This window comes from Ictidomys tridecemlineatus, chromosome 10, assembly GCF_052094955.1.
Source record: "Ictidomys tridecemlineatus isolate mIctTri1 chromosome 10, mIctTri1.hap1, whole genome shotgun sequence".
NCBI lineage: Eukaryota > Metazoa > Chordata > Mammalia > Rodentia > Sciuridae > Ictidomys > Ictidomys tridecemlineatus.
Window position 1 is genome coordinate 110,076,515 of NC_135486.1, and position 25,624 is coordinate 110,102,138.

General features: G+C 40.7%; 1 protein-coding gene across 16 annotated transcripts in view; it reads left to right on the plus strand.

Moving 5' to 3' along the window:
- Trrap (transformation/transcription domain associated protein) overlaps positions 1-25,624 on the plus strand; it is a 114,247-nt gene that overhangs the window by 26,742 nt on the left and 61,881 nt on the right. For 15 of the 16 annotated variants that reach the window (XM_040278121.2, XM_040278130.2, XM_040278127.2 and 12 more), the window contains exons 19-31: positions 2,234-2,399; positions 3,877-4,133; positions 7,941-8,141; positions 9,253-9,404; positions 14,168-14,367; positions 15,683-15,900; positions 16,003-16,200; positions 16,849-17,109; positions 17,577-17,738; positions 19,903-19,999; positions 21,291-21,412; positions 21,719-21,889; positions 24,853-24,921. In XM_040278121.2, the coding sequence (XP_040134055.1) occupies positions 2,234-2,399; positions 3,877-4,133; positions 7,941-8,141; positions 9,253-9,404; positions 14,168-14,367; positions 15,683-15,900; positions 16,003-16,200; positions 16,849-17,109; positions 17,577-17,738; positions 19,903-19,999; positions 21,291-21,412; positions 21,719-21,889; positions 24,853-24,921 (2,274 nt within the window). The remainder of the gene's footprint in view (positions 1-2,233; positions 2,400-3,876; positions 4,134-7,940; positions 8,142-9,252; positions 9,405-14,167; positions 14,368-15,682; positions 15,901-16,002; positions 16,201-16,848; positions 17,110-17,576; positions 17,739-19,902; positions 20,000-21,290; positions 21,413-21,718; positions 21,890-24,852; positions 24,922-25,624) is intronic. The other variant, XM_040278125.2, reaches the window with a different exon arrangement.

A 25,624-nucleotide genomic window follows, 5' to 3' on the forward strand; every position in this document is an offset into this window, starting at 1 on the left:
TTAGGGTCTTTTTTTTTTTTAATGCTAAAACTTTTCAACAGTGATTATTTTATATGTATAAAGTACTCTTTGGATTAATAAAGATTTTCAGCAAATAAGGTCAGGTATGAAAAACAATTCATATGCTTCTAAACAGAATTTAGTGTATTTATCTGGTGACCTAATATGAAACATTCAGAACTCTTACAGTAAGCAGCTGTGTTGTTATTGCTACCCCTACTTTCTTTTATAAACTTAATTTCTTTTTCTGGATTATACTAGATTATACTAGACTAACCCTAGGTAATTGCATCTCATCAGTTATTTTATTCTTGCAAATGCTAAAATCTATCCATAGTTATGTCACCTGCTGAAAGAGCAAGTGGTAAAAGAAAAAATTTCATTAAAAATTCACTTCTGCTGGCACAGTGGTGCACACTTGTAATCCCAGTGGCTGGGGAGGAGAATCGTGAGTTCAAAGCCAGCCTCAGCAAAAGCGAGGTGCTAAGCAATTCAGTGAGACCCTGTCTCTAAATAAAGTACAAAATATGGATTAGTGATTGAGTGCTCCTGAGTTCAGTCCCTGGTACTGGAAAAAAATTCCACTTATGGCAAAATATTTTAGTTCCTGTAGAAAGTTGAATATTACTACCAAGTGTGTCTAAAGAGTGATGTTTTCTATAGGGGAAATTTTGAAGAGTAAATAAGTAAACTGACAAGAAGATATAAAGTGTGGGATAATTAGCTTTACAGGATGGTTTCCTTGCTTTTTTCCAGTTATATAGTAATTCTTTGTCGATAACGTTAATGTTATTTTTGTTAACATAAAAGGAAAATACCTGTTTCTTTTTTTTTTTTTTTGAATTTTTTAATATTTATTTTTTAGTTCTCGGCGGACACAACATCTTTGTTTGTATGTGGTGCTCAGGATTGAACCCGGGCCGCACGCATGCCAGGCGAGCGCGCTACCGCTTGAGCCACATCCCCAGCCCCAGAAAATACCTGTTTCTTAATTATAAAATATTCAGTTGTAATTCAGTGTCTTCAAATATTTCAATTTTTTTTTGCCAATATTACATATAACTATACAGACCAACAACCCAAAAAACAAGAATCCTACTTAATAGGAGAAACTTAATCTTAGGATGTTGGATTAGCGTTCAAGAAAAATATTCAAGGAATGAATTCCTTAAAACTTTTTTGTCAAGAGAATAACATATGTAGTTGGTTTATTTTGTAAAATAAATATCCATGCCATATATAAGAAGTTTGTATCAGTGCTGTTCACTTAAAATATGCATACAGAAAGATTTCATGTTAAATTTTGCCTGTGACATGTCAAAAGCAAGATTAGAAGTATAAATAAAAAGCTAATCTGGTTTAAAATGTTGATTAAAGTTCTTATAAGCTAATCTTTTTTTTTTTTTTCAAAATTATAGAAAACCCTCATGATCACATCTTTTCAACTAAGTCTTCCAAAATCCTGTATTTTTAACTTCCTTTTTCTTTTTCTTTTTTGCGGTGCTAGGGATGGAACTCCAAGGCCTTGCACATGCTGTGCAAGTGCAGTACCACTGAGCTATATCCCCAGTCTCCAAACCCTGTCTTTTGGGTTTTTTTCACATTTGGTAATGATTAATAGTTATGTTTCAGTTCCTTTAGGTTACTTTTTGCATTTAAAGTATTAGAGGAAATAAACTTCTTTCATCTTACGTGATTATGTAGTCCTTTAAAGGACTGTATCTACCAGAACTGCAGAACTGGTAGACCCTCGGTTCCTACTAGCCAATGTCAACTACATGTTAGCATAGGAACCGTCTAAGTGATTTTTTCATAGCCAGACTGGTGGAAACCTATATATCCTCTGTGTGTGTGTGTGTGTGTATGTGTGTGTGTATTTTTTGGTACCAGTGATTGAACCCAGAGGTGCAGAGATACTTAACCACTGAGTCACATCCTCAGTCCTTTTTTTTTTAATCTTTTTTTATTTGAGACAGGGTCTCACTAAGTTGCTGAGACTGCCTTTGGACTTGGAACCCTCCTGTCTCATGTATGTTAAGAGAAATTAATTTGAGTCATGTTAAGAGAAATTAATTTGAGTCATATAAGGGTTGGGAAGCTCTTCTTTTGTGACACACTCCTCAGAATTGCTTTTGATTACTCTCACATTATAGTGACCCATCACCTGGAGTCTGGAAGGTGTAAACTATCCTTTTTTAGAGCCCACTAATTGGTCTTTTCTCCTCCTCCGTAGCCTCACCTGCACAAGATTGTGAATAGCTCCATGGAGCTTGCGCAGACTGCCAAGGAGCCCTACAACTACTTCCTGCTGCTTCGGGCGTTGTTCCGCTCTATTGGCGGAGGTAGCCATGATCTCCTGTATCAGGAATTTTTGCCTCTTCTCCCAAACCTCCTGCAAGGTTAGAGTAGTGGTTTTTGGTTGTCTCTTGGTCTTATGTGTGTGCATGTGTATAGCTGCTCCCAATTGCTGGGGTTTGTCCTCTGTACCTGGGAAGGTCATTGACTGTTCTGGGAGGTGGGGTGGGAACTGTGTGCATGCCTCCCTTCCCTACTTAAAAGGCAGTGGGGCTTTGACGGTATCCCTGTTCAGGGATGGGCCCTTCCAGATTTGGAAGATTTTGGTTACTTGGTTGTGACTTTGTTTCATTTTTGTAATATTTATCTAATCAGATCCAGAAAGAAAAGTGGTTTTAAGAGGAAAAGGCAAGGTATACAGCTGATTTACAGTTAGTTTATATTTCCTAGGTAGTTTCTAATTTGCATAACCAGAATCCTATAACTAGGAGTATTTCACGATGTATAGCTAAAGGGCATCTTGGATCCATTGAGTGTTTATGATTGGAAATACTCTTCTACGAGTTTTTATTTTTGGTAGGTGAGCTCTTTACAAGGGATATCATCTTTTCATATACCTTCTTTACAAATTCCATAAGAGAAACCATTTACAACATAGTATCCTCAGGTGATAACTGGAACATAGTTGAGTGTGTTGAATGTAAAGGGTCATAAAAAAATCTTCCCACAGAAGGTACTTCAAGTGGCCCATAATCAGGCTCCATTATCCCCACTTAGCCCAATCTCCAGTCATCTCCTGGTCCCTAGCCTTAGTCTCATTTCCTCCTAATGCAGTCTCTCTGCTGTCCCAAGCTTACTTCTCCACTTCTGCTTTTATTAAAGCTGACTCTCTTCTGGGAATTTACCTCTGCCCTCTCCTCTGCCTTCTGGATTCTAAACTGGTTCTGATGCTTCTCTGTTGCTGACTTCTTCCCTGCTAACTCCTTCCCGAGTTTCTTCTGTTGTCCCCCAATATATACCTGGATTGGGGGCCACGGGCTTCTCTCTTCAGCTAGTTATTCTGTTCTTAGAAGATCTCTGGTAGAAAGGAGTCAGTATTTGGTAATGATTGTCAAGGGTGTGGAGGTTGATTTTTGTAAGGAGGAGGCTCCTTTACATTTATAATGAACAGGAGTGGATTTTTTAAAGTACTAATCTCAACTGTGACCTATAGGAAGCCTGAAAAAAGATGTAAGGTTGTAAACCTTAAACTTGAAATGAACACATAAGATAGGATGTGTCTTTAAATTGGGCTTATTAGAGGGATATGTGACTTTTAAAAATGGTTTATGATATTGTTTATAAGATCATAATACAATTTACGATCATCATGTGTAGCCTGCTGGTACCACTCAAGAGATTGTGAGAGCTGCAGTTACAGAGCAGATTTATCTAATAGAGTGTATTATAGGGGCACAAAATGTCTTCCTTTAATTTTAGTGTTTATAATGAAAGGTGGACTAGAGATTTTTGTATAGCTAACTTTGACATGTGTTTGGAAAGTGACATTCCTTCTCTGATGGCCTCATACCCTGTTTTCAGGATTGAACATGTTGCAGAGTGGCCTGCATAAGCAGCACATGAAGGACCTCTTTGTGGAGCTGTGTCTCACAGTCCCAGTGCGGCTGAGCTCTCTCTTGCCGTATCTGCCCATGTTGATGGATCCCTTGGTGTCTGCCCTCAATGGGTCTCAGACGTTGGTCAGCCAAGGCCTGAGGACCCTAGAGTTGTGCGTGGACAACCTGCAACCTGATTTCCTCTATGACCACATTCAGCCTGTGCGTGCTGAACTCATGCAGGTTAGTCTGCCTTCGTCTCAGTGCCAATATTCTTCCTCACACATCTAGTTTATGTCAAGGATTCACCATCACTTGGTTATCTGTCCTCAGCAGCAGCTTCCTGCAGGATGGAGGGCATACCTTCACATGTGCTTTGTGATTCTAAAGTGTGCGGAAAATACACAGAAATATGGGAGATACGGATGGTTGCTTTGCATCTTGCTGCCGTTTCTGAGCTTTTGCAGTGTTACATTTTCACCAGGCTGATAACTGTGAAGTCAGGTGTGATGGGTGCTGTATGGCTGCTGTTGCTTCCAGCAGAAACCTTTCAGTTTCATAGTAAAGGGGTACACATTCTGAAGGGAGGCATGGGTATTCCCCACTATCTCACCCCAGGGAGCAAAGAATAGATAAGAAAAGCGATTGTTTTAAAGACTTAAACATTGTTGAAGCTCATATATTAACTGTCTTAGGTTTTTTTCCTTTGTGTTTTTTTTTAACTTTTTAAATTAGTTATATATGACAGTAGAATGCATTTGTGCACTTTGATATACCATACATAGATGGGATATAATTTCCCATTTTTTTCAGTGTACATGTTGCAGAATCATATTGGTCATGTAGTCATACACACACACACACAGTAATAATGTCTGTTTCATTCTACAATCTTCCCTACATTCCCTCCCCTTCCCTCCAATCACTTTCCTCTACATAATCTAAGGAACCACTATTCTTCCCTATTGCCCCCCCACCCCGCCTTATTGTGAATTAGCATTTGCATATTAGAAAAAACATTCAGCCTTTGGTTTTGTGGGATTGGCTTATTTTGCTTAGCATGATATTCTCCACCTCCAACCATTTACTGGCAAATGCCATAATTTTACTCTTTTTTTAAAGCTGAGTAGTAGTACATTGAGTATATATACCACATTTTCTTTATTTATTCATCTATTGAGGGACACCTAGTTTGGTTCCGTAGTCTAGCTGTCGTGAATTGAATTCTATAAACGTTGATGTGGCTGCGTCACTATAGTATGTTGATTTAAAAAAAAATTTATTTTTTAGTTGTAGTTGGACACAATACCTTTATTTATATTTATGTGGTGTAAGGACCGAACCCAGGGCCTCACACGTGCTAGGCGAGCGCTCTACTGCTGAGCCACAACCCCAGCCCTGTAGTATGCTGACTTTAAGTCCTTTGGGTATAAAACAAGGAGTGGGATAGCTGGGTCAAATAGTGGTTTAATTTATGTATTTTAATTAGGTATATATGACAGCAGAATGTATTTTGATGCATAGTATACCACTGTAGCACAACTTGACATTTCTATGGTTGTACACGATGTACCATCACATCATGTGCAGTTATACATGTGCCTAGGGTAATGGTGTCCATCTCATTCCACCATCTTTTCTGCCCCCATGTACTCTCTCCACTCCCTCCCTTTTGCCCAAAGTTCCTCCATTTTCCCCCATGCCTCCCTGGTCCCTGTTATGGATCAGCTTCCACTTATCAGAGAGAACATTTGGCCTTTGGTTTTTTGGGATTGGTTTACTTTGCTTAGCATGATATTCTCCAACTCCATCCATTTACCTGCAGATTCCATAATTTTATTTTCTTTTAATGCTGAGTAATATTTCATTATGTATATACACCACTGTTTCTTTATCCATTTATCTATTGAAGGGCAGCTAGGTTGCTCCCACACTTTAACTATTGTGAATTGAACTGTTGTGAACATTAATGTGGCTGCATTTCTATAGTATGCTGATTTTAAGTCCTTTGGGTATAGACCGGAAAGTTGGATAACTGGGTCAAATGGTGGTTCCATTTCAAGTTTTCTAAGGAATCTGATATTGCTTTCCAGATTGGTTGTACCAATTTGCAGTCTCACCAGCAATGTATTAGCTGTACCTTTTACCCCACATCCTCGCCAGCATTTATTGTTGTCTGTATTCTTGATAATTGATTATGTTTTATGAGAAGCAACTGTTCAGCTCCTTACACCATTTATTGATTGGATAGTTTGTGGGTTTTTTTGGTGTTAAGTTTCCTTTGTGTTTTGATGTAATTATGTGTGGTTGCTAATTGTTAAAGGTTTGGGCTGTTTGCAATTTATTCCTCTGCCCCATTAGGTGGGGTATTTGACCCTAGATAGGGGTCATGGTACCATCCTTACATGATGGAGGCTCGGGAACTTCTGAGGATAGGGGTCCTGGACACCCTGGCTTGGAGACCTCATCTTAGACTAGAGGTCAAGGTTGGGAGACTCTCCCTGCTGATCCTGAGGTTTAGAACTTGGGCTTCATCTAGGCTGGAAGATGATGGCATAGGGGTTGGGCTGGTGCCTTGAGGTCCGCCTTCCCTGCTGGTCATTTGGAGGATTTAACAAGAACCTGTTTCAAGAAGAGCACTGTTAGTTGTAGAAGGATGAGTCTGTTCTGATTCAAGTTTGTGTTAGCATATGATAAAAGAGGAGGCAGAGGTTGTTCCAGGGCCCAAGAAAGAGGATTGGGTCTACTTCTTGCCACACCATGAGTCAGACAAACCTGTAGAGAGATGGATGGAGTCAAGGTCATTTCATATTTTCGGAGATAATTTAAACCCCACCCCAGACAAATGGTACTGCTTGAGTACAGAGGTGCAGGGCATGAGTTCCCAGTGCTGCCTCTTCTGGTGACAGAAGCAGAACTCTTTCCTGAGGCTTCTGAGGATTCTGTGGGCTAGAAGGAGGGTGAGTGAGGGGAGGGAACTTAGTTTTCATATTCCCAGCAGTTACTGAGGATAAACCTCTTTGGACCTATAGGAACTCGAGGGAAATTAGAATTTTGTTTTATGTAGAGAAATGTATCATAATTTTATGTTGAATTTGAGTAGCTAGACTCTAACATTTGTCATTGTTACAGTAAGTGATTTGAGAAAATAGACTTTCAGCTGGGTGCAGTTATGCAGGAGGATCCCAGGTTTGAGACCAACCTTGGCAACTTAGTGAAGTCTTGTCTCAAGGAAAAAAAAAAAAAGAAAAATATTTTCACTGTGAACTATAGTCATTTTTGGGATTTAGATAATTTAGGTGAGAATAACGTGGGGAAATTTACTGAATGCTTTGGGTCAGTTGAGTGGGTATTCTCTTTCTCTATCCCTCTTTTTTTTTGGTCCTGGAGCTGGAAATTAGGGTCTCGCACCTGGAATGCAAGTGTTTAGCACTGAGTTACATCCCCAGCCCTTTTTTCCCGTTTCTTTTTTTTTTTTTTTTTGAGGCAGGGTCTCACCAAGTTGCGCAGGCTGGCCTCAAACTTGGCTTTTCTTACCTCAGCCTGCTGAGTTGTTGGGATCACGGTGTGCACCACCATACCTGGCTAAGTGCACATGTTGTAAGTGTGCACCTGAATTTATTCCCTGTAGTCCTGGGACTTAGGAACCCTTCTGAATTGTTTTTTTCTTCCTTACCTTCCTTCCTAATGGAAGATTTAAATGTATGAAATAATTTACCCATTTATTTATAAGTTATAAAAGTCTAGTAAGAACAAAGAAAAACACTGAGAGCTCACCCACTTTGTGCCTGATAGTGTGTCACTTCACTGACTTGCTTGAGCACCTGAGTGTTCATACTGCCCCACTGTGTGTATACAGGAGCATGAGGCATATTTATATATGTATCTTTTTGTAAAGACAGAATTTTCTAGGAGGACATATAAGACTAATAATGTTGATTTCCCCCAAGAAGGGAACACTGTTTGAGGGGCAGAATTATTGCCATGTCATGTTTTCTGACTTGGAATTTTGTTACCTTCAAAGACTTCATGAAACATGTTGGTCTTTAGGCTTTGTGGCGCACTTTACGAAATCCTGCCGACAGCATCTCCCACGTGGCCTACCGTGTACTTGGTAAATTTGGTGGCAGTAACAGGAAGATGTTAAAGGAATCCCAGAAACTGCACTATGTTGTCACTGAAGTTCAAGGACCCAGCATTACCGTGGAGTTTTCTGATTGTAAAGCATCTCTTCAGCTCCCTATGGAGAAGGTAAAGTTGAAAGTATTTGGGAGATTTACAGAAGTACTACCGTTTTATGAATGTTGATTTCTATTTAAAATATGTAAACCACAATCTTCTATTTAAAATATGTGAATAAGACATGCTTTGGGAGGGGCAGTTTCTAATTTGGAGTAGATTGACGTGGTGATCTGCTTGTTTGGTGAGGGGGTTTTGGGAAGCCAGTGGAAGGTGTTGCCTCAGGAACTTCGGACCATTGAGCACTTCCATCTTTCCTGAAGACCAGGAAGTGAAACCCAGTCCACCTTGCCCGTGAACTCTTGGCCTGTTTGACTCTCCCCCAGCTTTATTTCAAGTGCCATTGAGAACCAAGTTGATTCCATACTTGTCTGTCATCCCTAGTACCTACTTTTCTCCCATTCTTTATCCAAAACATAGCTTGTGCTGTCTTCTTACTGGCTTTCACACGTATGTAATTATCATTAAGGTTAATGTCTTGCCTGTTAAGGAATTATTATTATTATTATTAGTAGTAGTAATTTATGATTGTGCTGCCAAATTCTTGGACAGCCTAATTGAAATGATTTGGAATTAAAGTGTGTGTGTGTGTGTGTGTGTGTGTGTGTGTGTGTAGCTGTTTGTGTTGGTCTTCTGGGAGAAAACATCGATGCAACTTTTTTCTCTTTTAAAGAGGGAATTTAGTAAAGTAAAAGGTTAGGAAAACCATCTTTCAGGTGTGAACATAGACATGGAGAAGGCTGTAGTTTGCAGAAGGTTCAAGAATTTGATTAGGACCTCAACAAGTACAGATGGCACAGACTCTAATTTGACCCAGCAGATTGCCACAAGGTTCCAAGCTCACTTAAAATTTCTGTAATCTCTCAATGATGTGAAATCATTAAACTCCATCTTACATGTTAGTTTGAACCAAGCAATTCCTTATTTCATACTACTACACTCACCATTTCTACAACTTTCATTTGGCTAGTGCTTGCTAGGCTATATTAGCCCTCTGTGTTCTCTTTGAAAGAAAGAAATAAGCCCTAAGGTAATTTTGGGTACTGCCAGTGTTTTCAGTGAAAGCTTTTTAGAATCATGTAATTTCAGTATAAAAGGTAGTTTCCGTGCTGCTTTGTCATAGGCCATCGAAACTGCCCTGGACTGCCTGAAAAGTGCAAACACGGAGCCCTACTACCGGAGACAGGCTTGGGAGGTAATCAAGTGCTTCCTGGTAGCCATGATGAGCCTAGAGGACAACAAGCACGCGCTATACCAGCTGCTTGCACATCCTAAGTAAGTGTGTCGCTTGCTGTGACAAAGTTATCTTCCTGCAAGGACTTGGGATAGAGGGGACCTCCCAGGTTTCTCAAGTTGGAAGCATGCATCTTTAAGTCAGGAAGCACTCTGATAGTGCTTGTTTTGGCTTATAGAGAAAATGGAAAGAATTTGGGTGCTGGGAATGAGAATTGATCTCTGCTTTAATTCACTTTCATTGTGGGTCTTCCTGCTACCTACAGTGGGTTGAGCCTCAAGAAATCAAGGGGCAGATCCTTTTTCCCTCCCATTTGCTCACGATTATATCCATAGCACCTGCGTATGAGAGGCTCTCAGTGGACCTTCCACTTTTCTAGTTCATAGTGATCTTTCTCCAAAGATTTGTTTCGATGTTTGCATTTTGCTCTTATCAGTTTAGATTTCGAGTGACCTTTACTTAAAGACATTTTGAGATGTTGGATGTGTATTGTCTTTCTCTGTTAAGTTTCAGGGAACAGAGTTTCCCATATGTTTTCACATTTCTTACAGCATCAAAAGTAGTGCTGAACATATAAAAGGTCTTGGTTGTAAAAGGGCATCGATGAGAGAGCAGTCAAGCAAGTGTAGAAGGAAATACAGCAACATAAGTAAGCACCAGTAAGCTTCACCTAAAGCGGAGATAGAGCTGTGGGGACATCAGTGTTAGGGTCATGAGAACTAGGTTATATCTATGCCCAAGACATTTAAAATGATAAAAGGCATAAACCGCAAGTTACATTGAGAGACTCTTGAGATAAGAAGAAAAGTATCTGGGGGCTCTAGAATGCTTGCCTAGCATTTGAAAGGACCTGGGTTTGATCCCTGGCACTACAAAAATAGAAAAGTAAGATACCTGGAGTGCATGCCAAAGAGGAAAAAGATGGGAAATTCAAAAGAGAAGAATGACGTGAAATATGGAGTGAAACAGCAGAGTTGCTTGAAATCTCACAAGAAGGGAGAGACTAATGGCTGGGAAACTCTCAGAACTGATGAAAAATTAAACAATGAACACAGACTCAATATGATGAATGCATCCAAAACAGAATTAAAAAAAAAAGCCACACACAGATGCATTACCAGCTACAAATGAGAAACAAAGGAAAGATCTAAGAGCTGGCAGAACAAAATGATGACCTTAAAGCGAATGCTGGATTGGTATCTGTGCAAGCCCCTGAACAGGGCTCCAGCCTGGAAGAGAGCAGCTGCCAGCTTAGAGTCACGTGGGACACAACCAGGGAAGGAGGGTGAAATTAGGGTGTTTTCAAATTAAAGTGGAAGCCTTCTATCAACACTCTATATAAGGGATACATTCTAAAGGCAGAAGGAAAGTTCCCTTTGAAAGATCTGAGAGGGGAGAAGGAATAGAACTAAGAAAATGATAATATGTAGTCAAATGTAAATGGGATGCAGCTGATATGAAAATTGAAGCCTTAAAGATCACAATCGACTATAAACAATACATGTTTATCATCTGGCAAATAGATAACAAAATGCGGATGATGGACCCAGTGAAATACTACCCCAGGCCTCAACAAGCAGTGTGCTCAGTGAAAGAAGCCAAACCCAAGATGGCATGTGTGTGAGTCCATTTGTGTGAACCATCTAGAAAAGGCAAGAGCCGGTCAGTGGTAGCGCAGGGGCAGGAATAGAGATTGACAGGGTAATGTTTTAAAATTGGATCATCATCATGGTTTGTATGACTGTACACTTACTAAAACTTAACTCTTAATTAAAATGAATGCTGTGGCATATATTTTACATCTCAAAAGTCAGAAAAAATATGACAAAAATGAAGAAAAAAAAATGAACAAAATAGAGAAACACATGCAGTCAAGTGGTACAATAAAGCCAAAAGTTGGTTCTTTGAATAATAAAACTGAAAAGCTTCTGGCAAGACTGACTTGGATTAAAGAAGCTAAGAGTCTAGTATCAAGGAGGTGGTGGCACTCTCTCTGTTTCAGATACAAAACAAAAGGATAGTGGTGTCATAGATAACCTTCCTGATAAATTTTTAAAGAATTAATTCATAGATGATTATCTGCAGATATTATTTGGCTTTGTTTCTGACATTGACATTTTTGAGGAATAGAAGTAGCTATTTTGTAGAGCCTCCGTGTGGGTTTGCTTGGGTCTCTGTTGTTTGCCGGGTTTCTGTTCTCGCGACTAAAAGGCTCAGGGGTCACTCCAGTTAAACTGGGCTAACTGGGCTGCACGAAATAACCACACAAGAGACACAAATACCTTTTTCTTTGGGGTTGCGGTGACGGCTCCTCTGACCTTAAGGGTCCACAGAAAGAAAGAGAGCACGAGAGCACGCGCTGACCCCTTTTATTGAGGAGAAGCTATTCAAATGAGGCAAGGGGTCAGGGGGCTGAGTATCTTCATGATGTCCACTGTCAGCAGGTTGACTGACACCTGGGTAGGCCACACCCAAGGGCACAGTAAGAGAAGGGGACACACACAAGGCACTTCCATGGAAGATTCTATCCTAAACTGGGCAAGGGGTTATATTACAAAGGAACAGGTGAGCGTAGCCTCACCCATGGAACTGTAGCAAGACACACCCATGCACGAGACAATGACCCTCACACCCAAGAAGGGTGCCACATTCTGTGACTGAGAGCCTCAGCACCCAGCCGGGGAGTATAACTCAGTCACGTGTAAGGTTGGCCTCCCACAGTGGTTGGAGTCAGGTCATGCATGTCCAGTAGAAACCTCACACAGGTGCTGCAGTCTGGCTGGGCACAAATCACAAGCCACTCAAGCAGGAACAAACTTTATTTCTGAACTCCACCAGCACACTCCACACACGCTCCCCGGGAACTCTCCCGAACGCCACCCACATGGCTCCTCCAGGAACACCACACACCAACCGGCCCTCTCTCCCCCGGAACTTCCCCAACCAACACTAACTCCCCAGGCAATCCTCCCGAGAACTCCGAAGTAGCGGGCACCCAAGGTGGACAGTGAAGGTCTAATATACAATTGAATGAATCCAGCATCATCTTAATGGCTCACCTCTCAACCAATACTATTGGCAAAATGCCAGGAGCCATTCCGACTTGGCTGTGGTTCTCAACATACAAGTTCTCACACACCCTGGCAGGCACCATTGGTGACCTGTCTCATTAGTGAAAATGGTGTTACCCTGGCTCTCCACTAAGGCTATTTTACTACTCTTTTACATATAAATAATCAGTGGGAAAGATGTTGAGATGATGAGAAGAGGTAAGTAACCTGTTTCTCATCAGACTTACCCATTGGTTATAATGGCACTCATGAACGATCCTCCTCCATTCAAGTATTATTACAGTGATTACAAAATGATGGTTTTGCTTTCTTTCTTTTTTTTCCTCAGTTGAGATGTATTTCACATCTCAAGAACTCACCAACTCCAAGTGAACAATTTTATGAGTTTAGTAGCTAGTGAGTAGTTCAAATGTAAATGTTTTAGACTACTTTCATCTCCCTATTAAGATCCTTTGTGCCCATTTTGATTACCCCCCTTTCTTCCCCCCACCCCAGGCGGTGATTAATCTTAGACTTTTCCTCCTCTTCTAATACTTATTTATAGCAGTGTGGACTCTTGAATTCTTACTTAATAGATTGTCATCCATTGTACATTGGATGGTCCTCCATATTTTGTCAGGGATTAGTAACTGGGAAGAAGAAATTTGTGAAAAAGTCCAGGAGAAGCCTACCTTAGGATTCGGGAAGCAGGACAGAAGCCCTCAGATGGGCCCAGCAGGAAGGTACGGGGTGAGGAGGAGAGTTAGGTGGGCCAGGCTGAGCTTCCCATAAGTCATAGCTTTTTTCATGTTTTTTTTTTGTTTGTTTGTTTTGTTTTATTGTTTGTTTGTTTTGTTTTATCAAAATCAAACATTGACTTTCTTAAAAGTTGCTGTGAGCAGACAGGGCCTTAGCATTTGCTCCTAGTGTTGTGGGGGGTAGCCAGCTTCCTCTGGCTGACCATAGGCTCTTTTGCCTTCAGTCACAGTTGCCATTTACTGGACTTTTAGGAATATTAGGGAAAAGCAAGTTGGGGGCAATCCTAGGACTCAGGCATCTGGGGCATTTAGATCCTGGTTGGCTGGCTTATTTATTTATGGTGCTGGGAATTGAATTCAGAAGTACTTTTACCACTGTACTCCATGCCCAGCCCTTTTTACTTATTTATTTATTTTTTCAACACATTAACAGCCGTGTGGTTACACGTAACTCATGACTTTTTTCATGTTTATTTGATCATTGATTTGAGTTACTTTTTAGAATTTGACTTTTAATTATAAAAGCTCAAAATCAAACATTGATTTTCTTAAAATAGAAAATAGCAAATATGTTGTCTTTTTCTAATTTGCCTCTGATTCATGTCTTGTGCTCATATTAGGTAGAATATATGTCTTGTGATGCATTGACCTTAAGTTTTTTTTTTTTTTTTTTGAAAAGACAGAGTCTCATTAAATTGCTTAGGGCCCCTCTAAGTTGCTGAGGCTGGCTTTGCACTTGCCATCCCCCTGCCTCAGCCACTCAAGCTGGTGGGATTACATATGTGTGCTACCATGCCTGTCCTGACTATAAGTATTGATAATGGAATTCACATTTGATTCCAGGTGTTGCTAAAGTCAAAGAAAGAAATTAACTCACCACTCCTATCCAGAGAAGGTGGAATTGGGCAGGTTGAAAATTAAGAAATTAGTGATAGTGGATTCATCAACTCAAAATGAGCTGGAGGTTGTGATGATGGATTTAATTTTGTCTTTCAGCTTCACAGAAAAAGCCATACCCAATGTCATCATCTCGCACCGCTACAAAGCACAAGACACTCCAGCCCGGAAGACGTTTGAGCAGGCTCTGACGGGGGCGTTCATGTCTGCTGTCATCAAAGACCTGCGGCCCAGTGCCCTGCCCTTCGTAGCCAGCTTGATTCGCCACTATACCATGGTGGCAGTGGCCCAGCAGTGCGGTGAGTGTAGGGAGCTGTTGGCACAGGAAAAATTGGTCAGAATGTTTTGTTTCAGAGAAGCTGAGTAATCAATTTTTAGCTTTTGTTTTCTGTGGTAAAGATTATTGGTATTTTGGTGGTGGGCACCATGACAATTTAAAGGCATTGCCACATTTTGTCTGTAAAATACATCCAGTTGAATCTTCAGACCCTTTGTTTTTGGTGGAAAGTGGAGACTGAAGCCAGCCTTCACCCACCCTGCTCTCCCACTGGGTGCTTCTTTTGGTCCCCATGGGCACCCATCCTGCTTTTCCTACCTGGAATGGCTGCTCACCTCTGCTTCAGTGGCTCTCAAACACCTGGTGGCGAAGGAGTGATTGTTTATCATTTTTATTTCTGATCCATTATAGATGATGACAGTGAAATGTTCTGGCCCTGCCAGTTGTTGTGTTTCTGAAAACATACTCAATTATTTTTTAATCTCCTCCCACAAGTAGTAATTAAGTCTGCAGGCAAACCATTGCTTCAGTCGGTCCTCAGAACCCTTCCTCTTGAGGTTGATCAGCAGTTTTCTTAGGAACGCTGCACAACTTTCCCCCTTTTCTCCCTTCTTGGCTGGAACAGTCAGTAAGACACAATGAACACTTCAGTTGTTTCTCGGGGTTTCTTCTGTTTACATTGTTTTTCCAGCAAAACAAATCTTGCTGAGTTTGATCTTGCCTAGTATTGGAAGTTAGTAACTGGAGTAACCACCAGGTGTTAACTGCCAGTTACTTTGGCAGTCTGTTCTGAGTAGGTGTATCCTATGGCACAGCTGAGCGCTGTTGATTTTCTATTACTTGTCAGGAGTATCCACAACACAGCACAATCATTCCCAGGCTGGGTCCCTTAGCCTTTTGGTGACTTTAAAAAAAAAATTTGTGTTTTTCATCTTAATCTAATACTTTTCTGAGTCATGATTGACAAAATTGAAATACAATAGTATATCATGAAAAATATTCAGAAAGATAGCCTTCAAGTGAATTAGACCACTTAATGACAAATAATTGCAGTTCAGAGGAGATTGTTTTAAGGTACATGCTGGCTTTCATTGAATTCTTAATGTCAAGAGGGAAATGAGAGGAGCTGGGTTTGTGGCTCAGCAGTAGAGCATTTGCCTAGCACATGCGAGGCACTGGGTTTGGTCCTCAGTACCACATAAGAATAAATAAATAAAATAAAGGTATTGTGTCCAACTACAACTTAAAAAAAAAAAAAAAAGAGGGAAATGAGGTCCTTTTGCAGTTTAAGGGCCAAGAGTGTTCATGTGTTCTCATGCCTGCCCTCTCTCCTTCAGGTCCCTTCTTGCTGCCTTGCTACCAGGTGGGCAGCCAGCCCAGCACGGCTATGTTTCATAGTGAAGAGAACGGGTCCAAAGGAATGGATCCTTTGGTTCTAATTGACGCAATAGCCATCTGCATGGCCTATGAAGAAAAGGAACTGTGCAAAATTGGGGAAGTGGCCTTAGCTGTGATATTTGATGTTGCAAGTATTATCCTAGGCTCAAAAGAGAGGGTAAGGACGGACCTGAGTATCGATGATTTGGCGGGAGGTTCAGGAAGCTGGTGGTTTAAGAATTGAATTGACACCTTATGGGTTGTTTGCTTCTCTCTCCAGGCGTGTCAGCTGCCCCTGTTTTCCTATATTGTGGAGCGCTTATGCGCTTGCTGCTATGAACAGGCCTGGTATGCAAAGTTGGGGGGCGTGGTGTCTATTAAATTCCTCATGGAGCGGCTCCCCCTCACGTGGGTTCTGCAGAACCAGCAGACTTTCCTCAAGGCTCTCCTCTTTGTCATGATGGACTTAACTGGAGAGGTAGGTGATGGGTGGCCCCAAAGCTAACTCGCCATACTCTTTTTCAAGAAGCTGCTCTGCCTGGAGTGCAGTTGGTCTAAGACAGTTCTGCATTATGCTCTCATCCCAATGTGGGAACTTAGATATTTAGTTTCATTACAGCATCTTTAATAAAGAGATTGTTCTGACTCAGGCTATTTCTGGGTACCCAGATACCTGTTTGCTACATTAAGAATAGCACAGAGCAGAGTGCCTCTAAAACGGGGAGCACGGGCTTCCTGTGTACTCTGAGGTTTCCATGGGGGTTGCTTCTTCACAAGCCCACGTGCAGCTCTCACTCATGCAGATGGGACATCGTAGGCATCGGCAGCTTCCCACAGGTGTTGCTTCCTTCACGAACCCTAGGGCAGCTCTAGCTCATGCAGACAGGATGTGGCAGCATCAGCAGCTTCTCTTTGTTAAACTCGACGGTCCTATCTAGATCACATTTTCTGTTCTGAATGACAAGTAGGAATTGCCTATAAGGAGGTAATGTGGATGACATGAAGAAGCTTCTTTTAAAGCGGCTGGTGTGAGGGGCGGACCCCCCAGGAACAGCATTTATGGCAGAAGGTGGGGGAAGTGGGCAGCATCACTCTCTTCTGTATCTAAGGCCTCCTTGATCCACAGGTTTCCAATGGAGCTGTCGCCATGGCAAAGACCACCCTGGAGCAGCTCCTGATGAGGTGTGCGACACCTTTAAAAGATGAGGAGAGAGCGGAAGAGATTGTGGCAGCTCAGGAGAAGTCTTTTCACCATGTGACCCACGATTTGGTTCGAGAGGTCACCTCTCCAAACTCCACTGTGAGAAAACAGGCTATGCATTCACTGCAGGTATTGGCCCAGGTCACTGGAAAAAGTGTGACAGTGATAATGGAACCCCATAAAGAGGTGAGATTTCTGATGCTGGAACCAGTATAATTTTTTTTCAGTTTGAGTTGTTGATAGTGTTCAATTTATAATAATTTTGTGTCTTTGTCACAAAGTACTATTGCACATGTTCTTTTTAATCTGATGTATGCAAATAATGGTGTATTAATATTTATGACTATATCGGTAATTGTTAGTGTCAAGTGAGCAGAAGGTTTATTTCCTGAGTCTGTGAAGCACTATCTGATAGTTTTGTTTTAAGAGGGGTCATTCTGGAGCCTGAGGTACTAGACCTGCCCTGGTCTGTGACCAGCTCTAACAATGTGAAACACATCCTCTCCCACTCTCAGTAAAGGGCACCTGTGGTAACTTCACCTTGCCATGGCTTTCAAAGTGGTCATTGGGGAATACAGTGAAAAAAGGTGAAAAGACGTCTTTGTTTTTCAGGGGGCATCTGGTTAGTGATACCCTGTCTTTGGCTTTCCTAGGTCCTCCAGGACATGGTCCCACCCAAGAAGCACTTGCTCCGACACCAGCCTGCCAATGCACAGATTGGCTTGATGGAAGGGAACACATTCTGTACCACACTGCAGCCCCGGCTCTTTACGATGGACCTTAACGTGGTGGAGCATAAGGTGTTCTACACAGAGGTAGGGGGTGGTGGTGCGGAGTGGTGTAGATGGTGATGACATGGGTCTGCTAGCCTGTCTTTGTAAGCAGAGACTGGTCAGGCAGCCTTCAGAGAAGGCTCGGAGAGCAATTCAGGTAACTAGCCCTAGCCTGGCACCACACTCTGAGCAGGTGTGTCTGGGATCTGGTAGGAAAGAGGCACTGTGCCCAGAGATGCTCAGCAGAATGGTGCTGTTCCCCGAGTCCTTAGAACTCAGACTTATAGGGAACCTTGCTCTAATTTAGGGCCTCTGCAGTTGTGCTTTAGTGATAAAACTGTACCCCCTGCTTTAATCACTCTTGTAGCATTGGTTCCTAGAACAACGCCAGCCAGAGCAAGGGCCAAATTAAAAAAACTTAGGGATCACGTCCATGTACCATATGCTGTTGAGAATGTCATAAGCACCCTTACTTAGCTCTGACAGTGCCCTAGGAGGCATAGATGCTTTTGATTTTCATTTTGAAGATATGGCCGCTGAGTCTGAGGGTTTGTTACTTGCTCAAGGCCACAGAGCAGGTTAGCTGCGGAGCTTAGATTTGAATTAAGAGTCTTATTTCACAGCATGGTTCCCAACCATTGCATTCCCTGGCTAGGTTCTCATTTCCTTTAGTGGACTTGACTTGCTCCTTGACCCAGACATGCATCTTCTAGATATTTGTCATGTAAACATTCAACTGTGAGGTGATAATTAAATAGAGAATTAGTAATGAACAGAAATTAAACTGTGATAAAGTCAAATTATAAGATTTAATTCTTAGAGTATAATAACAGTCTGATTATCAGCCCCAATTTGAAATTTTCATGGGACATGAATTTTGCTTTTGCAGGCATTATAGAGTAAACCGAGGCAGAAATCCTAAGGAAAGAAATTCCTCCTGATACTAAACCTGAATGTCCAACTATAAAAATTTACCTCTTGGTTTTCTTTCTTTCTTTCTTTTTTTTTTTTTAAGCTCTCTGTTTTTGCTTGGGCATGAGGCTGTGGTCTTTTACACCTTTTTATATCCTTCATAAAAGAGTTATTGCAAAGTGGGGGGACAACTTCCCTTGCCTGTTCTGGATTCAGACATAGTATAACATTCATAGAAGACTCACTAAACCTACAACCAGAGTCTGGTAGCATTGAGGACATTAAATTAGTTTTCTAAATGTTCATCAGTCCTCCAGCTGCACCAGAATATGGGAGAATCACTTGAAAAGTATAGGCTCTAATTCCTCTCCCTGGAGACCCAAGTTCAGTAGATCAGGGTGAGACTTGGGAATTTGTTCTCTAAAAGTCCCAAGTGATCCTGGAGTATGACCATGTCTGGAACTCTGGTTTGTATTGTAGTTACCCAAAACACACATATTCAACGCCTGCCCCTACACCTACACATGCACACGCTCATATGGGAGAGGATTGTTGAAGGTCATACAAGGACTTGGTAGTTTCCTCTGGGGAGAAGAATTTGGTGGATGACTGGAAGTGTTTCACTATGTGTTCTTTCCTACTGCTTTCATTCTTTTACCAGGTAGGAATCTTAAAGGGAAAAATACGATAAAAACCTATATTAGTTTTCTAAGATGTAAATAAAGAGACGGCAGAAATAGTATTAGAACAATATATACATGTATGTTATTTTAAATATTAGATACATAAATATATACTTGTATGCCAACATGTCTGAAGGATAGCTGCTGGAATTCCCAGTGACATTCAGCCTCCTTCATTATGCTCTTCTGTGCTGGAAAAGGAAAAAAAAGTGACCACTCAAATGCTTGCATTATGTCCCATGTCTCTGAGTGCTTGCCCAGGGCCCAGGGGAGGCAGCTTTGAACAAAGGGGAGATGAACCTGCCATCTGGGATTTGCAGTTAGATAAACATTGTCTGTTATTTAAAAAAAAAAAAAATTAAAAACAAAAAAAACATGGTATCAGAGTGAGTGAGGACATGTCTAAGAATTTATTTCACTCATGAGGTTAATTCAGCTTTGCTTTAGAATAGAGTAGCTCAGTCATATTTTAGTGCTTCTTTAGGATTAGTTTAGTTTGTCCATTGTTAGTTGCGTTTTGGTGTGTTTGGCAGACCATGTTCAATTATTTGTGAGGTCACCGTGTCTTTCCAGGAGAAGTGGGCTCACTTCAATTGTTTGACCTTTTCCAGCTGTTGAATTTGTGTGAGGCTGAGGATTCAGCTTTAACCAAGTTGCCCTGTTATAAAAGCCTTCCGTCACTTGTACCTTTACGGATTGCAGCATTAAGTAAGTGAATATAAATGTGAAACAAGTTACAGGGTATAAAAGGAAAGGGGACAGTGGCCTTTATTGTTGATGCTTCTGGCTTTTGGGGTCTTTTAAAGATGGGATCTGTTTATCAAGTTACATAATGAGATACCTTAAGATTGCATGCATTGTTAGGATTTAAGAAACTTTGTAATCAAATAGTCTGTGGATTTTACTGTGCACTAGGCTCTTTATAATTCTCCTAAGAATCAAATGTTCCATTTAAAAGAATTGTCATACTGTCCATAGTGACATTTTCATCAGAATCAGAGTAAATAGTAAGGTACCTTATTGCCTTTATAGACTTTCTAATGAAGCATTTAAGAATCCTATAGTTTCAGAGTTTTCACCAGGAGTATCAGTTTTTGTTGATTAGTACAAGTATTAGGAAAACATACTAGATCAGTACTGAATGACCATTGTACATATAAACAGTCATTTCTTCTTCTTTTTTTTTTTTATGTGTTGAATAAATAGACAATATAAGCTTTTTAAAGTTGATTGTTTGTTGCTTCTTATGTACTTAGTAAAATATTGCCATATCCCTTTGGTAATCACCAAAGGTAATGGAATACTCTGGGGGAGCTGTTTGGCAGCTCCTCACTTCTGTCAGGATGCCTCTTATGTGTTGAGATGTGTCCTCTTTTGTAAGAATATTTCCATTTTCAAAGGTTTAAAGCTTTTAGCCCTCAGACTTGGGGCAGGGAGCAGAGGCTGCCTGATTAAACGTTGGTAGTTGAGTGGTCAAGCCATGTGCATTTCTTCCCTGTCACCCATGCTCTGGAGGCCATGCTCTCTGAAACTCAGATGTGACAGCTGCACTGAAACTCTGAAGATGTTTTGGGAGAAGGGTATCTGCTTTTTGGTTTTGGCATTGGGATCGATAGTCCTTTTTTATTTTTTATTTTGAGACAAGGTCTCATTAAGTTGTTTAGGGCCTTGTTAAGTTGCTGATGCTGGCTTCAAACTCATGATCCTTCTGCCTCAGTCTCCTGAGTCACTGGGATCACAGGCTGCACTACCATGCCTGACTGGGAGCAGGGTATCTGGAGGCAGAAGATTTACTGTGGTCTTTCAGGCAGGCTGTTAACTTCACTCCTAGGCAGCATTGACCATGTGGCTGGAAGACCATGTATCCTTTGTTTTTCTTGACACCAGATACTAGGAAAGAGGGTTAGTGGTTCATAGTTGGTAGGATCCTTTACAGAAGAAAATTGTTCCAGTGTTTTTCAGATTAATAATGAAATTGTACTGATTTTTCTCCCTACAGATGCACTTGCTGCCTGTAATTACCTTCCTCAGTCCAGGGAGAAAATCATTGCTGCACTCTTCAAAGCCCTTAATTCCACCAACAGTGAGCTCCAGGAGGCTGGAGAGGCCTGTATGAGGAAGGTGAGTGCTTGTGTGTGCACACGTGTGCTTGTGAGAGTATGCATGTGTACCTCGTTCTGTACACCTGGAAGGAAGCCTGTCTGATAACCGCACATTAGATGGTAGTGTCCTTCCAGTCTCATAGTCACAGTGTAGTACAGCTGGGTCTTCATTCCATCATCAGTTTCTGGAGGACACATGGTTAGATATGTGACTGGTTCTCCATTTTCAAGGGAAAACAGATGATGCAGAATTGAATGTGAGTTCCCCTCGGTTGTGAAGTATTCTGATGCCTATTTTTTGTTATAACATCTTTTTTTCCCACAGTTTTTAGAAGGTGCTACCATAGAAGTAGATCAAATTCATACACATATGCGACCTCTGTTGATGATGCTGGGAGATTATCGAAGCTTGACACTAAATGTTGTAAATCGCCTGACTTCGGTTACGAGGCTCTTCCCAAATTCCTTCAATGATAAGTTTTGTGATCAGATGATGGTAAGTCAAATGTGTTTGAACAGTACTCTAGGGGCTGGGGCTGGGGCTGGGGCTCAGTGGTAGAGCGCTTGCCCTGCATATGGGAGGCACTGGGTTCAATTCTCAGCACCGCATATAAATAAATTAAATAAAAGTCCATCAATAACTAAAACAAACAAACAAACACAACAGTACTCTATAGAACTTGAAAAATTTATGAATAATTCTTATGAATGTATTATTTTTAAATAAACACTACGTTTGTCTGGCTCAAAATGCAAAAGCAAGTCTCCTTCCCTGGCCGCCTTCTGCTGGGTATCCCTCCCTGAAATCAGCCAGCGTTAACAGCATCCTGTGATGTTTTTAGAGATACTTTACATGTATCACAGAATATGTGGATATTCTTTTGTTTGCCACAAAGGAGGCTCATATACACACAGTTCCTGGTTTTCCCACTAGTGCCATCATTCCATGTGATTGCACAAAGTGCTTCTTCATTGTGTTATTTGGCTACATAATATTTCATTAATTGGACTCATCTTTTACCATTAGTCTATGATGAAGCAAAAAACTTGTTTGTAATTTCCCTTGTCTATCTGTAGCACCAGTTTCTAGAGGTAGAACTTCTAGTTCAGAAAGAATGTATGGATTTTAATCTTCAAGTGTGTTGTCACATATCTCTCTGAAGACATTTGCCAATTTACATTTCCTTCTACAAAATAGAAGAAATATCTCCTATATAACCTAGAGCAAGAACTTCAGAAATCTTTTGCATTTTAGAATTATCAGAGAAATAACTGCAAGTACGGGGTTTGTCTAACAGTAAGTGTAGGCAGATGGAAGAGTTCATGTGTCAGCTCTTTTGCATTACCTTTTGCTTCTAATGTAAACAGTTTCTTGAAGAGTTGTTTGTCACCTTACTTCATTGTAACTGCATGTATTTTTCATGCTTGTTTGCTAAGTAGCACTTTAGACACTTTGATACTGGAGGTATTTTACAGGTATAAGCTGTAAGTAGAAGTGAGCAGACAGATTATGTATGTGTGGATGTATTGCATTTGGGGGATAGATAGATAGCTCATGTATGAAAACCACAAAGTCGTTTACCTCATGTACTGTTTTTTTCATATATTTAGGTAACTAAATAATGTATAATGACCATAGCACTGAAAGTATGAGTAGTTCCTTAATAATAGATTGTAATTGGGAAACTCAGCTTTACGTGGAGCACACTTTCCAAGTCCTAGGGTACTTCCCCTTAGGCCTCCACATGTTAATGTACTTAGTACTTAATAGTTTCCATGCATACAGACGTTGACATGAGTGGTTAAAATAGGTGATCTGTATGCTTCCCAACAGAACATATCAAGTACATACTTCTCCCACATTTCATATATGAAGCGAGTATGTGTGTGTGTGTGTGTGTGTGTGTGTGTGTGTGTGTGTGTGTGTATTTGTGTTCTAAATGCCCTAATGCATTTGGTTCTTTTAAAAAATTACTGTCTCTGCTCTCAGCTCTCATTTTTTGCTTCCCTTATATGCCTGGTTGAAGTAACTTTTTGGGGGGTGTTTGTTCAGATCTGGCATGAGCTGGCAGTTCCTTATTATCCAGATATTTTTTTGTGCAGCATGAGGAGAACTGCCTTATAGTTAGTTGCTTCTGATGCAGGCTGAGTGTCATTTTCCCTATAATAAAATATGTGGGTTTTGTGTTGTTTCATTCAGGAGATTTTGTCTCCCCCTTCTCTGGCTTTCCAAAAGGTTGAAAATCCTCTAGAAGCAGAATGTTGGCGTACTTGGATAGAGAATGATTGTGCTGCTGTTTACCCAGACATTTCCTCCCCCACACACTGACTTTAGATGGCAGTGCTTCTGCATTTAGTGGCACAGATTGCCTGATACCCAGGCCTGCTGGCTTCTGCCGGGACACTCCACCTGTGGGTGGCTCATTCTCACTCAGACTGCGCCCAGCCACCAGTGGGGCTTTTGTTTTCCTTCATGATGCTCTTTTGAGGTTCGCAGCTTGGGCCATTGGCGTTATTTTCAGAGATAAGACACTCTCTAAGGTCGGCATTCATGGAAAGAACCCTGAGTTTTTCCCTTTGAGAGGAGTTTTCTAGTTTTGGCTCTTACGTTGAGGTCTTTGATCCATTTTGAATTAACTTTTGTGGATGGGGTGAGATAAGGGCCCAGCTTTCTTCTGTTATGTGTGATACTTGGTTCCTTTCTCTCAGTTGAACCGCTTGACATTTGATCTTAAAAGATCTTATGTGTTTTGTTGTTTTGGATATTTCCTCACTGAACTAAAAATTGAAAATGATTTTATTTACTAGTTAATATCATTTTTTTTCTTTTGGAAAATCTTAAAGTAAGAAAGTGACACGGCTGGCCATTGTTGATACCTTCAGTTCTCTTTCGAGTAAGGTATAGGTCAGGTGAATTTATAGTCTAATGGTTATTATCCTTAAGGGAATTTTATTGACAAAATGTTGTGAGCCTGTACTTTGAAGGCAGGTATATTATTTTGTGCATTTCTCAAGGTAGAACAGCGGCCTAAAGCTGGTTCCTGTGCCTTAAGCACCTTGTGTTTTACCTTATTTTCCCACTGGACTATGAGTTCCCCTAGGCAGGGATGAGGCCTGTGGGTCACTTCTCTGTCCCCTGCCTGATATCTGACACAGTTGAACAACAGTGCATATAATCAACACTGAAGGAAAAGCAGGGCCTGGATTTGGAATGAGCAGGTTTCAGGATACTTTGTCATAGTAGCAAATTTAGCCCTTCTGTGTAAATAATAAGAACAAATGCCGTTTGTCCACATCACTAGTTTGATATTGGGCTATTGCAGTAATGGAAACACTGTAGTTATCATATTAAATACAAGGGAAATGAAAGATTGCTAGTGTCCATCAAGAAAGCAGTATTTGCAAGTGAAATGTTTCTACCCTGAAGAATTTGTATCTAGAGATGTGTTTTTTCAACAGCAACATCTGCGCAAATGGATGGAAGTGGTGGTCATCACCCACAAAGGGGGCCAGAGGAGCGACGGAAACGTGAGTGACTTGCTTGTTTCTGGGAAGGGCACCCAGGTTGTACAGTGCTGGTATCAGTGCTAAAACCAGAGCAGTGCTTCAATTAAAATGCTGGTCAGAAATCTGATTTTATGTAATTTTAAGTCCATGTAAATTTGTTAAATCACTTTATTAGCACTACATCTTGCTTTTATTTCTCTTAATGGCTAAAAATTCATTCTTGTTTCTTTAAAATCTCCCTTTTGTTCACTTTACTATGACATATATGTTTATGAGAATTCTGGGAGTATTTCAATTTTACTAGTTTTGCTTTAAACAGCGTGTTTTCTAGACTGTTCTTGGCAGCAGCTGTTTACATGGTGGTGCGTTCCTCCGCTCTTGTTTCCATTGCTTTCCATCACTTGCTGGTCGGTAACGTTCGTGTTTAATCATTATTGCTTGATAAAACCAACTAGAGATTTTTTAGGACTTATAGAACTAATATAATAAAGCATCACATAAATATGGGCTTATATATTTTCTAGGTCTAAATCCCCTACCCTAATTTTGCCAAAAAAATAAATGACCAGCATTTAAAGCAAATTTATAAGGTTTTGAGGGAAGACTGCTGTAGTTAAATCTTAAGTATATGATGTTGGTCATTAAAGACTTTGTCTCTTTAAAAATGCATGCTTTCTGCTGTTTTGTATCTAATATTGTACATGCTAATGTTTTGAAGTATTTT